This window comes from Macrobrachium rosenbergii, chromosome 43 (genome assembly GCF_040412425.1).
Source record: "Macrobrachium rosenbergii isolate ZJJX-2024 chromosome 43, ASM4041242v1, whole genome shotgun sequence".
NCBI classification, from domain to species: Eukaryota; Metazoa; Arthropoda; class Malacostraca; order Decapoda; family Palaemonidae; genus Macrobrachium; species Macrobrachium rosenbergii.
Genome location: NC_089783.1, coordinates 30,119,792 through 30,136,624, shown reverse-complemented (window position 1 = coordinate 30,136,624; position 16,833 = coordinate 30,119,792). Strand labels below are relative to the sequence as shown.

At 37.6% G+C, this 16,833-nt stretch overlaps 1 protein-coding gene across 5 annotated transcripts in view; it reads right to left on the bottom strand.

The window, feature by feature from the left end:
• LOC136828722 (carbohydrate sulfotransferase 8-like) overlaps window positions 1-16,833 on the bottom strand; it is a 135,978-nt gene that overhangs the window by 38,086 nt on the left and 81,059 nt on the right. For 4 of the 5 annotated variants that reach the window (XM_067086872.1, XM_067086875.1, XM_067086874.1 and 1 more), the window contains exons 4-9: window positions 16,393-16,479; window positions 14,960-15,180; window positions 14,743-14,844; window positions 13,923-14,196; window positions 12,671-12,716; window positions 8,177-11,104 (exon numbers count right to left, since the gene is read on the bottom strand). In XM_067086872.1, the coding sequence (XP_066942973.1) occupies window positions 10,917-11,104; window positions 12,671-12,716; window positions 13,923-14,196; window positions 14,743-14,844; window positions 14,960-15,180; window positions 16,393-16,479 (918 nt within the window). In that variant the 3' untranslated portion in view covers window positions 8,177-10,916. Of the gene's footprint in view, window positions 1-8,176; window positions 11,105-12,670; window positions 12,717-13,922; window positions 14,197-14,742; window positions 14,845-14,959; window positions 15,181-16,392; window positions 16,480-16,833 lie in introns of those variants that run through there. The other variant, XM_067086876.1, reaches the window with a different exon arrangement.

The following is a 16,833-nucleotide window of genomic DNA, read 5'->3' as shown; positions in this document are numbered from 1 at the left end:
AGGTTTAAAGACTGTCTGATGAGTTAGTGTGTAGAGTCTGGTGGGCAGATCTGCTAGAACACCTGCTTGAATAGAAGGCTTAGGTTTAAACATTGCCTGACGAGTTAGTGCGTAAAGTCTGGTGGGCGGAGCAGCTGGAACACCTGCTTGACTAGAAGGCTTAGGTTTAAACATTGCCTGACGAGTTAGTGCGTAGAGTCTGGTGGGCAGATCTGCTAGAACACCTGGCTTGACTAGAAGGCTTAGGTTTAAACATTGCCTGACGAGTTAGTGCGTAGAGTCTGGTGGGCAGATCCGCTGGAACACCTACTTGGATGGAAGGCTTAGGTTTAAACATTACCTGACGAGTTAGTGCGTAGAGTCTGGTGGGCAGATCAGCTGGAACACCTGCTTGACTGGAAGGCTTTTAGGTTTAAACATTGCCTGACGAGTTAGTGCGTAGTGTCTGGTGGGCGGATCAGCTGGAACACCTGCTTGACTGGAAGGCTTAGGTTTAAAAATTGCCTGACGAGTTAGTGCGTAGAGTCTGGTGGGCGGATCAGATGGAACACCTGCTTGACTGGAAGGCTTAGGTTTAAAAATTTCCTGACGAGTTAGTGCGTAGAGTCTGGTGGGCGGATCCGCTGGAACACCTGCTTGAATAGAAGGCTTAGGTTTAAAAATTGCCTAATGAGTTAGTGCGTAGAGTCTGGTGGGCAGATCAGCTGGAACACCTGCTTGGCTGGAAGGCTTAGGTTTAAAAATTGCCTGACGAGTTAGTGCGTAGAGTTTGGTGGGCAGATCCGCTGGAACACCTACTTGACTGGAAGGCTTTTAGGTTTAAACATTGCCTGACGAGTTAGTGCGTAGAGTCTGGTGGGCAGATCAGCTGGAACACCTGCTTGACTGGAAGGCTTAGGTTTAAAAATTGCCTGACGAGTTAGTGCGTAGAGTCTGGTGGGCGGATCCGCTGGAACACCTGCTTGACTGGAAGGCTTTTAGGTTTAAACATTGCCTGACGAGTTAGTGCGTAAAGTCTGGTGGGCAGATCAGCTGGAACACCTGCTTGACTGGAAGGCTTAGGTTTAAAAATTGCCTGACGAGTTAGTGCGTAGAGTCTGGTGGGCGGATCCGCTGGAGCACCTGCTTGACTGGAAGGCTTTTAGGTATAAACATTGCCTGATGAGTTAGTGCATAGAGTCTGGTGTGCAGATCAGCTGGAACACCTGCTTGGCTGGAAGGCTTTTAGGTTTAATAATTGCCTAACGAGTTAGTGCGTAGAGTTTGGTGGGCGGATCCGCTGGAACACCTGCTTGACTGGAAGGCTTAGGTTTAAAAATTGCCTGACGAGTTAGTGTGTAGAGTCTGGTGGGCAGATCAGCTGGAACACCTGCTTGGCTGGAAGGCTTAGGTTTAAAAATTGCCTGATGAGTTAGTGCGTAGAGTCTGGTGGGCAGATCAGCTGGAACACCTTCTTGGCTGGAAGGCTTAGGTTTAAAAATTGCCTGACGAGTTAGTGCGTAGAGTCTGGTGGGCAGATCAGCTGGAACACCTGCTTGGCTGGAAGGCTTAGGTTTAAAAATTGCCTGACGAGTTAGTGCGTAGAGTCTGGTGGGCGGATCTGCTGGAACACCTGCTTGACTGGAAGGCTTTTAGGTTTAAACATTACCTGACGAGTTAGTGTGTAGAGTCTGGTGGGCAGATCAGCTGGAACACCTGCTTGGCTGGAAGGCTTAGGTTTAAAAATTGCCTGACGAGTTAGTGCGTAGAGTCTGCTGGGCGGATCAGCTGGAACACCTGCTTGACTGGAAGGCTTAGGTTTAAAAATTGCCTGACGAGTTAGTGCGTAGAGTCTGGTGGGCGGATCTGCTGGAACACCTGCTTGACTGGAAGGCTTTTAGGTTTAAACATTGCCTGACGAGTTAGTGCGTAGAGTCTGGTGGGCAGATCAGCTGGAACACCTGCTTGGCTGGAAGGCTTAGGTTTAAAAATTGCCTGACGAGTTAGTGCGTAGAGTCTGGTGGGCGGATCTGCTGGAACACCTGCTTGACTGGAAGGCTTTTAGGTTTAAACATTGCCTGACGAGTTAGTGCGTAGAGTCTGGTGGGCAGATCAGCTGGAACACCTGCTTGGCTGGAAGGCTTAGGTTTAAAAATTGCCTGACGAGTTAGTGCGTAGAGTCTGGTGGGCGGATCCGCTGGAACACCTGCTTGACTAGAAGACAGCATTTAATCGTCGTCCTCAAGTGGGAGTTAACGAAGAGCAAAACACGAGGGAATAACCATTTCCACCCATCCCTGGTCAGTGGTCATCAACATACCACCTCTTATTGCCACACCTGCATATACCCTAAAAATATTCTTTTCACTTACCGTTTTTCCATATTTCACGTATTCGAAATACATGGTTGCAAGATATCTATATAATTTTTATGGGCATTTTTATCTTCATATATATTTGCGATTATAGATACATACAAACACACACAGATATATATACATATATATATATATATATATATATATATATATATATATATATATATATATATATATATATATATATATATATATATATGTGTGTGTGTGTGTGTAGCAAATAAGAAATATGCGTTTGTGTGCGTGTATGTATGTGTCATAACAAATATTAAGTCAGTATCATCGTTTGATACCGAATTCGCTATACCTTGAGAATAACTCACACTCAAGCATAACCCTCTTGGGTGCAACTTATTCTCTAGAAGTTATAGTGAATCCGATGTTAAACGATATTTGTTGCTTAATGTGGTTAGGCGTGTATAAGTGGCAATGTATATATATATATATATATATATATATATATATATATATATATATATATATATATATATATATATATATATATATATATATATATATATATAATGTAAGAAGAAGAAGATATACAGTACAGTATATATATATATATATATATATATATATATATATATATATATATATTTATATATGTATATATATGTATATAATATATACATATTTGCTTTTCACTTTCTCTTATTTTTCATTTATTAAGACAATTTTTTTCGGATAACGGCTAGTTAATTTAATGAGTTTCCTGGTCTATCACAGAAAAAATGCAACCGTATGTTATTGATAACTGAAATAATAATAAATCCTCGTTTTATTTCGTGGCTTACGTGCAATTCAATTTCATACTACCATTATTTCTGTACGTGAGATTGGTCTAACCCGAAGCTGAGTTTGCTTAGAAGAACCATTTTTCTTTTTTTAAGACCGGAGCAGGTATGGTACGCCCGCGTTTTGAATGAGTCATCTCTCTATTCTAAAAAAAGAATAAAAAAAAAATAAATAAAAACACACACACACTTTCGATACTATTGGCCTCCTTTCGGTTCAGTACACTTTAGTTTTTTAGCAGATCACGCGATGTCGTGCAGATTTTCACGAACAATTAACGAAGATTAATGGAGTTGAACATTACATCGAAAACATCGCAAAAATACCCCTTGGCATAAAAATGGGAGACGGAATTTGATTTGAATTAGCACTACTTTTCATGCCTCGAGAAAATATTACAATTTTACATTTAAACTGAGGACCATTTAACCAAAATGAATTTCTCTCTCCCGATATATTGATTATACTGGTATTCCTTTACACACAAGCAAGGCCCCAGACGATAATAATGTGGAATTTTGTTGAGGTTTATGCTGCATCTAACGATAAAGACCATTATGCAGATATGGTTCGATGTGTTTTATGATAGGAAAAAACAAATTGATTGTTAATGGTTTCTGTAACTAGAGAGCAATTGACCGCCGTTACCTCTCCTCACGCAAGTTCAAAGCATCGCAAGACTGTTTTGTCCTGTCCAGGCGAGTTTCACGGATTCGTAATCCAAAGAAATTCATCGCCTGACACTCTCGAATTCCAGTATTTAGCATTTCCACTCAACCTTCCCTCGACGATCGACCTTGTTTTTGCAGCTCGATTAGTTTTAAAATTGATCCCGACCTTCTGATTCAGTTTCATTCGCAATTTGTATGTCGATTCGCCTTCCATCACACTTAAATGGATTTTTTTTTATTTTAAGAGAGCATGTTTAAGTGCCTTTGCAAGTTCGCCACGCCCCCAGGATCATGAAAGTCAGTCATTGAAATTAACCAGACCCTTTAGATTTACCTGACTGATCGAGTGTAGATTCGGAGTTCATAAAAACACTCGGGTAATTTCTTCAAGGCTATTTCGCACGTTGAATTTCTCTGGTAACAAGACATATAGAGTATAAAAGTATAATGACGCATATTCGTGTTTGTACAGTGTCTCCGTAATGAACACGATTGACTTCAGTTTTGTCATCAACTTCGGCTTCTTGGTGCCATTTTTTGCTGGGAGGTGGTAACTAATGCCAGAATGACTACTCGTATGATAAGGTCTTCGGAGGTGCTGTTAGATGCCTTACAACAAACTAGAACTTCTGTCAGAAGGTTGAAAGGATCTCAAACCATATGGCCTTAGGCAGAAAGGCTCAGGAGTTCTACATGTACAAGGAACTAGGACTTTAAGTCATAAAAGTTTTAGGCAGCAATGACATGAGTTCTAAAGAAAAATAAAACTCAAGTACGCTGGAAAGACCTCAAGCCACAAAGCCTTAGGCAAAAGGCCTGGAGTCAAACAAGGAACTAGGTTGGAAGGACTTCATGCCACAAAGCATTAGACAGCTGGTTTGGCTGTCCTACAATGAACCAGGTAGGAAGGATCTTTAGCTCCTAAGATAAGCAATGGATTTGGGTTCTCAGTGTGCATCCTCAGTGGTCTTGTCCAGGAATTTGGATGCACAGTAGTCATTTGCTGTCATCTCTGAACTGAAACGGCATTTTGGTTACCAGTACCTCTTCGACAACTATAAGATAATCAGAATAGTCTTGAACTTTCCTCTAGCTTCGATGTTCTTAGCTTGGGCATTGTAAATCATAATAAACTTCATAACTTTATTTAATTTGAAATGATGAGTGGGAGCAATGGCCTAACTTTTGAATATCAAGTCACATCCTTCAAAACACAGTAATTCCAAATTTTCTGTCAGGTCATCAGAAGGATGATGGGATTAGGACTAATTAAATTAGGCATTAGGTAGATATATCTTCACCTGCGGCTGATGTTGGTAACCTTAAAATATAAGGTATCATTTACTGAAATTTATTTGTGCTACTTGTAGCTGTCTAGGGAGCATTTTCATACATACATTCACTCTTGTAACTGTTAACGAACAGCCGCTAGGAGACATAACGTATTCAGGTAAAAGTCAAGTGCCTTATTTGTTGAAGACTTCTCATGCCTTACTTGTTCATAATATTAAAAAGCCGAATAATAAACATTCCGTTACAACGCATATTGTCATCAGCTGTTTCACGCGGCACTCAAGTTATTTTGATAGTTAAATGACTGAAATACAGGATACACCAAATTCAGAGGTTTAAAATGTTCCCCATAGAATCAGTTACAAAATATGGAATGAGTGAAAGCAACTTACATGTTCTAGAATCTTTTAGATTAAATCTTTTCATTTGCGATGCCTCTTCTGAATTGCCACTACTAAGTGCTTCGTCAGAATCTACCACTCCTGCCTGGTCGCTGGCCGAATTGGCGTGGATTTATTTGGTTGAAAAGTAACTCTTTAGCCAGGCCACTGAGTTAGTCATCTGAAAGATGAATCCGGGAAGTCAAAATAATAGAAAGTTACTGCTTCAATAGATAGTGTCTTCTCTAAAAAACTTACTAATTTGGTCAATTGAAAGTGTTGAAGACATACAATTAAAGTATATATAGAATTGAATTGAATATAGAATTTAGGCCAAAGGCCAAGCACTGGGACCTACGAGGTCAATCAGTGCTGAAACGGAAATTGACAGTAAAAAGGTTTGAAAGGTGTAACAGGAGGAAAACCTCGCAGTTGCACTGTGAGTCAGTTGTTAGGAGAGGGTGGAAAGTGAGATGGAAGAAAGTGAATACGAAAGGAGCTACAGTAAAAGGAATGAAAGGGGTTGCAGCTAGGGGCCGAAGGGACGCTACAAAGAACCGTAAGTACTGCCTACAGTGCACGGCATGAGGTGCACTGACGGCGCTATCCCCTACGGGTTTTATATATATATATATATATATATATATATATATATATATATATATATATATATATATATATATATATTATATATATATATATATATACATATATATATGTGTGTGTGTGTGTGTGTCTACAATAGGATCCACAGAAATAATCTTGATTATAAGGACGAATGTATTTGGAAAAAATATATACAGAGCTTAAAGCTTTGCCTATCCTTCTGTGAACTTGATCAGTAAATTTATATATATATATATATATATATATATATATATATATATATATATATATATATATATATATATATTTGTTCTGCATTTTGTATGTATGAGACTGAAAAGGATTCATACAATATCTGGGCAGAATAAAATGAGGATTTTTCAGTCTGTTGCCCAAACCTTTTTATTGTAAAATTCCAAAAAATTCAAGTTCGCATCCTTTGGCTCACAGAATTTTAAAACGGTCTCTCTTCTGATGTTGTGAGCAGTCTGTACCTGAGCTCAGGAAATTTGAATTTTGGGGTCTAATTTGAATGGCCCACTGTACCTTTAAAATTCATTATTTTCAAAAACAAACCCGAAAGGCACCCCTCCAGAATATGAGCTTTCAGAAAAACCAAGTTTCACGGCTGTATCTTTTACTGTTATTGCTCTACAGATATGTTAGGTTCCTCACCCAACCACCTCCTACCACATCCCCTGAATGCCAAAAATCAATATCTGGATCTCCGGAATGGCCTAACGGATTTCGATGAAATGTGGCAAGATTAAAGACCTTCGTGGGAAACCTTTAACGCCAGAGTTTCATCCCGGTCGGTTGAATATTTCCAGAGCTATAGAGGTCCAAAGTTGGGGATTTGTGTACTCAGAGTTGCTGGGCTTTACTAACCGCCAACTACCATGGCGGTTGATATTTCTAAGTGAAAAAAGTTTTGCTAAAATGAAGGAAAACTGTCACTACACACTATTTCCAAATAAATAACTCTCCAACAAAAGCCAGTTCAGTTAATTATAAACCTATATAGATTTTAGTTTTCTGTAAAAGAAAACTATTGTGCCGTCTTTATCTGTCCGTGCGCACTTTTTTCTGTCCGCCCTCAGATCTTAAAAACTACTGAGGCTAGAGGGCTGCAAATTGCTATATTGATCATCCACCCTTCAATCATCAAACATACCAAATTGCAACCCTCTAGCCTCGAGAGTTTTATTTAAGGTTAAAGTTAGCCATAATCGTGCTTCTGGCAACGATATAGGATAGGCCCGAGTTAAAGTTTCATGGGCCGCGGTTCGTACAGCATTAAACCGAGATCTATTTTTCGACTGTCTTGATTATACGCTGTAGTTATTGTACAGAAAACTAGATTGCGCCGACGAAACTTTGGCCCATTTTTTACTTGATATATTTCTGCTAACACTCTGTGGAACTACAATTACAACTAAGATATACGACTTAACCAACCGGACTCTGTTCAATTCCCTTTCGTCATAGGGTATCCATGGCCTGCCACTATAAGTCATTTATTATAAAAAAGCTTCCTATCTAGATGATGAAGAGACAGACAGCTTTCTCTTTATACTTTCAAGGAACGCTTCAAGCTAACCTGATGCATTTCTGTTCCTCGAGGGTACCGCAATCATTTAAAGTAAACCGGAGAAGACCATTTAAATTTTGGGGCCTTTTTTAAGACGGCTTAGAGAGTTTAGGTCTGGCAGGAAAAGCGAAGGGAATGAAAAGAAATGGGAGACAGAGTAAGAAAAAGACACACGGATTAAGGAGAGGGGCTGGATTACAGACACCAGCCGTATAACTGATGTACATGGAAAGATCGCCAGTTCTTTATTTTTTTTTGTGTGTGTGTGGAGGGGGGGGGAGGAGGCAAGGTATATTTACAAAGAACAACAAATACTGAAGAGAATGAATCATTTTGACATCAAGCACTTCTATAGCCCCTCAGTGACGTCACTAAGAAGGTTAAAGATGAACACCGTATCTTACCGAGGTCTGGAAAAATAAACTCTGCCTGAGTCAACACTCCATTCTTATTTATCAGGGACAAATATCAACAACCAAGAAGGCACATAATGGTTTATTTATTCCTCCTATTACAGCTGCCTCTTCTGGTTTTCCATCACCTACGCGAATGCTCACAAGAATAAGGAATATACAAAGACAAGTCTTTCCACTGGATCACATACGGTAAGGAAGACTGGAAGACAGGCCTGGATATGACTCCATCCCATGTTTCCCTACCACTTCCCGACTCATGAACATGAATCATTTAACAGACTGGCCTTCGTTAGCTTATTCATGACAATGTTTTGACAGTCACACTTGATGCACTTATCACTGAACACCTGCAAGGTTAAGAGCATCACGTTTAGCGGATGTAAAGCATTGTTTTTTAGAGGCCCTTTTAAGAGCCTTTGGATCAATGCATTTCCAAGACCAATAACTCTCAAGAACCACTTATATTATGGAGCAGTTATAGACTTTTTACCAGGATTACTTTGATCAGGACAATACTAGTGGTTTCTCTTGGCAAAACAGTAGATTTAAGATGAAAAGTAAAATCTTTGACAGATGCACTAAATCGTGATGCCCAACCATTGAGGTTGCAAATTGCGTAGTTCGCAAGGAATCAGCACAAGAAGAAATTTTGATTTTCCTTTCTGGTAAAGTTACAATTACAGCACATTTTGATATACACCTTTGACCAGTCATTATAAAAATAAAAAATGTAATGCTACCTTATACCTTAGGTAACGAAATTTTAATATACATTTTCTTATAATACAGAATCATTCATCTTAATAGTAAAATTCTCTCGTATTGCAGACCACCCATGTATACCGTTTGATCTCAAAGACCATAACCATCACTTCTTTGAAAAGCAAGAATTATTGCCTTTCCTAAATCTAAGCAAATGATGATTGCGTTGCAGCTGTATAATGTAACAACAACATTGATTTACTATACTAAAATACTGTATATGGATTCATCAGTGCCCAAGTTATCCAGCATACATTGTATAAAAACCTTATCGACATGTTGCTTCAGTTTATAAAGAGGAAGACATTATCTTGATAATATGACCGAGTAAGACACTAAAGTAAAATGCACAGATCCATTACGAGATTCTTCTGGTAAAATGACAGATAACGCGCCTCTTAAATCCCACCCGCTGATTTGATGGAAAGCAAAACTGACTTTACATCGACCCCTGTTTTGAAGCAAATTGAATTCCCAGGGACAGTAACAGCGTTATGGATTTGAATTATGACGTCTAAAAGCAGGGATGGAAATAAATCACAATCTACGAGTATTTACGCTGTTCAAGTAAAAAGACAACTTAAAAAGAAGTAAAAAAAAAATGCCTTCAAAGGAGGGCAAACTTGCAGATGTTTTCTTTCAGTTCATTTATAAGACCAAAGATTTGGGATCTCCGTGAAGGGTTATAATTTTCTATTAAACTTGACGCTATCGGCTAAGAAGCAAGTAACCGACATGAAAGGAACTGAAAGTTTCCCGGTCTGTGTCATGGTCAGTAATAATTGCCACATTTCCATCACAGTCACATATCCCCACAGTTGCCGCTTTTCCACCCTGGATCCTGGCGTTGCAACGACCGAAATCATCGACTTCGACACACATATAAAGATGAAAAACACTGAGGCGTTATCACACGGTTGACAATACGGTACTCGTCATCACTTTTGATTGCTAAGGCTAAGGCACACCAACCTGATACTGTCATGAAATATTCCTATAAAGTCTAATAAAAGATGTTTCAATTCAAGAAGGAATGGTATTGTTATTGCACTGAGCGTAGGATCCTCGAAAAACTATCAGACATTTCTAGTTGGTAATTCCCTCATTTTCAAGGAAATTCCTTAATATACTCGTCCATAAGATTCTTCATATTTTGTTTACTGCTATAAGCTTGCGTGTGAAACTGAAATAAGATATCTTTGGAAAATGGGAAGATTACACTGCTCGTAGATTCACAGAATCTATAAAAAACTTCAGAGAAAATAGACATTAGACATCCGTAGTGTCTCTTACCTAAAAATACATAAAAACTGATAATACTTAAATGACCAAGAATACACACTTATGTACAGTGTGTCTGTGTGCGTGTGCGAGTCATTCGTATAAGTCTGATATACTGTATTTCTCTTTCGTTTTTGTTAAAATGTATATGTATCTTATAGTACATGAAAGCACATTAACATATTTTTGAGTGTGAACATCTGGTTATGTATCAGCACGCAAAATATATTTATATATTCGTGTAATGTTACGTCTTATCTACTCATATATGTATGTATGTATGTATGTATGTATGTATGTATGTATGTATGTATGTATGTATGTATATATATATATATATAATGTGTGTGTAATTTTCTCCTCTTTTTAGCTTTTAGATCAGAGCTACGTAATAGCACGGAGTATCACATCCTGCTAAGCTCCCAATAAGGGCAGTTAAATAAATACGTAGGAAATATTCTGCAATGAAATACAGAGTAAACCTGCATTACATCAGCTGCATACAATGGGATGACTTTCACTTCACTTATTGCTTGACATGTGTATATATGTATGCATGTGAGTGTCTGTGTGTGTGTAGTTGCATAAATTATAGTACAAAATTTATTAACTGTAAATAACTATAATTGCTTAGACCGCTTGCAAAAAGTTGCAGTACACATAACTCCTTAAATATATACTGTATTGATATTTTGTACCTGAGTTTAGTTGAAATCAAGCATATACACATTTCAATACACATTATTAACGTTCACCCTTTCTCAGGAGCGGGTACAGTTCACATATTTGGACACATCGTATTCGAAGAGTTCTATGTCATATTTATATAACTTCAGGAGTCCGTCCATTTGCCTCGGAGACAACTGACAAAGGAATTTGTCAGCCACAGCGTCTGTTGGTTCGTTCCTGGAACGGTTGATCCTCTTGGGCTTAATGACGTCCTGGATCCCTGGAAGACAAAAAGAAAAAATATTTGGAACTGATTCCTCTTGCCTTTATGATTTAAGAGACGGTCCTCTTGCTTCAAAATGTCCCCTATGAAGGTCACTTTTCACCTGCGACTGATTCCTCTTGCCACAAACACTTAAGAGGCGATCCTCTTGCTTCAGAGTGTCTTTCATGAAGTCACTCTTGCTGTCCTCTTGCTCAGAATCCTACTAAACTCCTTCAAGTATCACCTCAGAGTGCAACATCTTTTGGGATGCTGAAGAAAAACTCAGTGGGTCTGATGCAATCTCATCTTAGTTTCTTCCGGGAGAATGATAGTTCATTTTCCCCAGGTACTTTGCTCTCTTTTTTGGCCTCGTTCTGAACATTGATGTTTTTCCTTTATCTTTGAAGACTTCATTAATACAACCTCTATCGAAGGGGTGTTGTTGTCTCTATCTTTTTTATTTTTGCCTCTAATCTCACCAGTAAAGAATATTTTTATACTACTACTACTACTACTACTACTACTACTACTACTACTACTACTACTACTACTACTACTACTACTACTACTACTACTACTACTAATAATAATAATAATAATAATAATAATAATAATAACGTTTCATGTAAGATAACTGCTGCCTTAGCCCAATGTAATTTGCAACAAAAATTTTCCTTTGAAAAATATCGTTACAAATTAAATTTGGAGGAAGCAGGAATTATCGTTGATGAAGCATGTCTACGTGAGGGCATCCCTCCCAATAATAATAATAATAATATATAATAATAATAATAATAATAATAATAATAATAATAATAATAATAATAATAATAATAATAATAATAATAATAAACACGATGCATGATCAACTGATCTTCTCTCATACCTTACTCACATCAAGCCATCCACTTTCAGGAACTTTGATGACTCATATTTTTACTCTGAATACTTTAAATTTTTTCCGAGGCCTTTGTAAGGGTAGGGCACAGTCACTCTTGATCGTGTGAATTCTCTGATTAAACTCACCACAAGTCTCTTATCAGACTAATCTATTTCTGGTGCTGTTCATGGTGCTAAATCTGCCCCTTTCCCTACCTCTAGTTGTGTGGATCATGGATGTGTTCTTTCCCCTACCCTTTTCCTTCTATTCATTAATGGCCTTCAGATCACCTTGTGTTGCACCTGTTCATAAATCACAAACCATTCTCCTTTCATCGTAAAAAACAAGCATTTCATGGCACGATGTTCTAAAATGATATAAACTTATATTTTTATTCGCTACCTTATTTGTCACTGCCATGGTTTTAAAGGTCTCTGCTGCAATGTGAAGAACACAAGTTGTTTTATTATTAAGCATACAAAAGCCTGTTGGTTGATTGATGTGACTTTGTGCCAACGCGGGCTGTTCCTTTTTGAGCAGACGGTTCAAAGAGTTTGATTAATTGCAGCCAAACAAAACATTAAATGACAAAACCACCTCAATAAACATCAAATGAAATGTCATTCATAATCAAATGGAAATTTGTAACTGGAGCGTTTTTTACTACTAACTTGGTGTGCTCATCCTTCTTTATTACTTACCAGCTGAAAAGATGATATAATTTCCATCTTCTTCCATAGTCTCAACCTGAAAATATAAAACTGCATGAGCTTTTAGGATGCACAGTTAGTAGAATCTTCTGATGAGAAATAGATTTTCACGTTTACGAATTGCTATTTACCTTTAAAGTTCTCCCAGCAAACCACTTATTAAAAATGAGGGTGGAGTTATTAGCTATTCTTTAAATAATGTGAGAGGTAAATAACATAAAAAAAACAAATATAGCATAAATGTTCACACTGAAGTCTGGCAAAAGCTCAATTGAAATCTATTAGCTGAAAGCCTCTCAAAACCTTACTAAATACTTAACTAACTTAACATAATTTAATATAACCTATTAAAGAGGGAGACTTTAAGAGCATCTCTGGAGGGAGATGAAGAAATCAGGATAAAAGTGATACTGTGGAGAGCACAGGCAATAAACAAGGAGACGCAAATTTTGGATAAATAGTGAACTTACACAGAGTCGAAAAGAAGGAACAAAACATATTAATATGTCCCATTACAATTTAAGAAAGCAGTTACGATAATTTTAAGAAGCTCGTTTAGATGTTCTTTTAGTTAACATGTTGTAATTAAAAATGCTTTATTAATCTTGAAGAAAGGAAAAAGTGGAGCAATAGCACGAAGAGGAACTAAATTTGCGTGTAAATGTTGACATTAGTAAAGCAAAAGAAAATTGCGTTAAGTACAATGAAACTTAGGGGTTTTCTCCTTAGCTGCCCTTTTCATAGTTTTGTATATAGAGTTCTTTATTATGCTGGGCATAAACGTTAACGTAAACATTAACGACCCATTAATGCAATGCTTATCAATAAGGAATACACATAACTGAAATACAGTGAAACTGCAAAAGCAATGATGTCATCTTTGAATGTGTGTGTGTGTAAATGTATGTATATATATATATATATATATATATATATATATATATATATATATATATATATATATATATATATATATATATATATATATATATATATATATATATATATATATATATATATATAGGGAGAGAGATGGCAAAGACCTCATTAGGTCTTTTCCATAACCTACTTGTAACCTACCATAGTCAAATGTCTACATGGGGTACAATTCGCTACTCAGGTCAAGATGGAGAACTATGAATTTTGGAGGATTTGTGTTGAAATTACTCCCTTCCTCGCCCGGATGGATGTTCTTTCATACAAGTAAAAGGAAAAGGACTTTGAAACGAAGGAAGCTACTGACCTTGGCAAAGACGTCGAAATCCACCAGACATGGCGTGCAGAACTCGCTGACGGGCGTCCAGTGTTCATCCAGTCTGTGTCCCCTGGCTGATTCGTCGAGCAAATACTGAACGAACTGAGGAAAGGAAGGCACAATAGATCTCGGGGTCGACCTCCCAAAAACTGCCCAGGCCTGCGGTTTGTCCCTCTCCTCCCCTTTCCCCAAGTCTCTGTACTGGCGCAGGATGGTGCGAGCGAGCTTGCTGTAGTAGCGGTTCCCTGACAAGATCTTGTCTCTGAAAGGAGTAAAGGACTGGTAGTTTAGAGTTGGGGATATGATGGTGTTCCTATTTATTTTAACCTCAAATACACATTTGCTGAGAAAGAGATTTTGAAACATTATTTTGAACTTGTGGTATTTCTTGGGCATCACTGCATCACATGCCATAACCAAATCCACACTTGATTTCTATGGCTGGTGTTTGATAAGTCAGTACGCCAAAGAGAGAGTCGTGTCCTAAACAAATTATTCTTTGGCCTGAATGAGGAAATTATAAATTCATATCATGATCTGGCATGCATTGTCTGCATATTGGTAGTATCAAGTACCACTTGGATACATGCGTTCTCACATTTCATTATTCAATCTCAATTTCTAGCAATTTGCAATTTCTTAGTGCTGATCATACTTAGTACTAAAGACATGTTTGTTATGGTGCAATCATATAATCCAATTTGTTTAGTAACTGCAATTTTCAGACAAACTAAAACACTATACTCAGTTTAATTGTAAAGAACCCGCAAGAGATTCAGGGAACACAGAAGAATGTATTCGCTCCTACCTGTATCCTGACACAAGCCTCTGCAGAGGATGTCTGGCAATGAGGAAGGACAACGGCTGTCGAGTCGAGTTTAAGACCTGCTGCAGTTCCTCGACGGTCGGTCTGCAAAAGGAATGCAGTGGACTTTGTGAAAACAAACATAATCAAGACCTCTGTAGTCACTGCGCATGCGAATAAAATTACCTTTTCCCAAAAAAAGGCTTGAGAGATCTCTCACCTTGCATACCGCTTCCTGGCCAGCTGTATGGGCGTTTCCTTAGCGTGAAGGAGTTCCTGCTCTGTGAATCCTGCCAGGAGATTGAAATTGTAGAACCAGGTGGAAGACGCAGCTTTAAATACATTGCACCACACCAGCCCGAACTTGGCGTTGATCAAGAACTCCCATGCGTTAGGCTGGTACGTCTTGGTTGGTTTGTTTAGTCCGTATTTTTTGCAAACCTGTGAACATTTCAACAAGCGTGAATATTTCTTTTGGTGATAAAACTGTATGTTTTTTTTTTTTGCTGTCCTGTAAACATAGTAAAAAATGAGAAATTTTCTTTTGGTTATAAAAATGCCATTTTTTTAAATGCAAAAAATTCAACACCCGTGATTACTGCTCTTGGTAATAAAATTCCCTTTTTACTTTTCGTTAATCTGTACAGCGCGTGAATTATGTTTTTGTTAATAACGTTCAACATTTCTGCAGGTGTGAATATTTATTTTGGTAAATTTTTTTTAAACCTGTAAACATTTAAAAAACGTGAATATTTATTTTGGTTATAAAATTCTTCTCTTTTCCATACCTGTGAACATTTCAACAAGCGTGAATATTTATTTGGCTAATAAAACTGTGTTTTTAGTTTTTGCAAACCTGCAAGCATTTCAAAAAGCAAGAGTGGTTTTAGCGTATATTTTTTGCTGACCTTTTATCATTTTAACAAGCTTGAATATTTCTTTATTTTATAAAATTTTTTTCCTAATTTTTTTTCAGACCTGTGCACATTTCGAAAATCATGGATATTCTTTCTGATAGATGGGGAGTATCAACCAATAATACACTGCAGACCTATCGAACTAAAATCATATAACCACGTCAGTGCACCTCACGGTCTGCACTGTAGGCATTACTTCTGGTTCTTTGCGGTGTCCCTTTGCCCTCTAGCTGCAACCCCTTTCAGTCCTTTTACTGTATTTCCGTTCATATTCCCTTTCTTCCATCGTACTTTCCACCCTTACTTAACAATTGTTTCACAGCGCAACTGCGAGGTTTTCCTCCTGTTACGCCTTTAAAACCTCCTTTACTCTCAATTTCCCTTTCAGCGCTAAGTGACCTCATAGGTCCTGGAGCTTGGCCTTTTGCCTAAATTTTATATTTCATTCATTACGAATTCATATAAATATTTCCTTCATAGCTTGTTAAAAATATCAATAATAAAGTGACAATTTTTTCAGAAAACTTCTACGTTTTTTCATTAAGTTAATTGTCTTTTCAAATCCTCCCAGGAAATGACAACGTTTTCGTTCAGACGGACAAAATATAACAGACTTTACTGTATGTGCCAAGTATGATTGTATTCGTTGTGCGAACATTTTACCTGTATAGAAGGGTGTGTATGTATGTGTGGGGGGGGGGAGGGATTATGGAGGTGGTCTACCGTATGTACATACCTTCTGAACATGATTCCTTCTTGCAGTTAGACGGTCAACTAACTCACGGGTGACTGTCCAAGAATCTGGTAAAGTGACATTTTCAACCTGAAAAGAAAAGGATCTTTCAGCTTAATAGTGTCCCTGTTAGTGGAGAGAGAGAGAGAGAGAGAGAGAGAGAGAGAGAGAGAGAGAGAGAGAGAGAGAGAGAGAGAGAGAGAGAGAGAGCCAAACAATTTGTATAATAGAAAATTAAACAATATTGTATAATAGAAAATAAAAAAATGTATAAAAGAAAGTAAAACAAACTTATGTAATTTCTTTCACTTTACCGCTCTTCCTAATATGTATTTCCATTTCTTAGAATATATAATAGATTTTGCTAGAATTAGTTCTTCCATTTATATGAAAATGACCAGACGGTTGGCAACATATTGCCTGGAAAGAGAATCGATGAAGTTT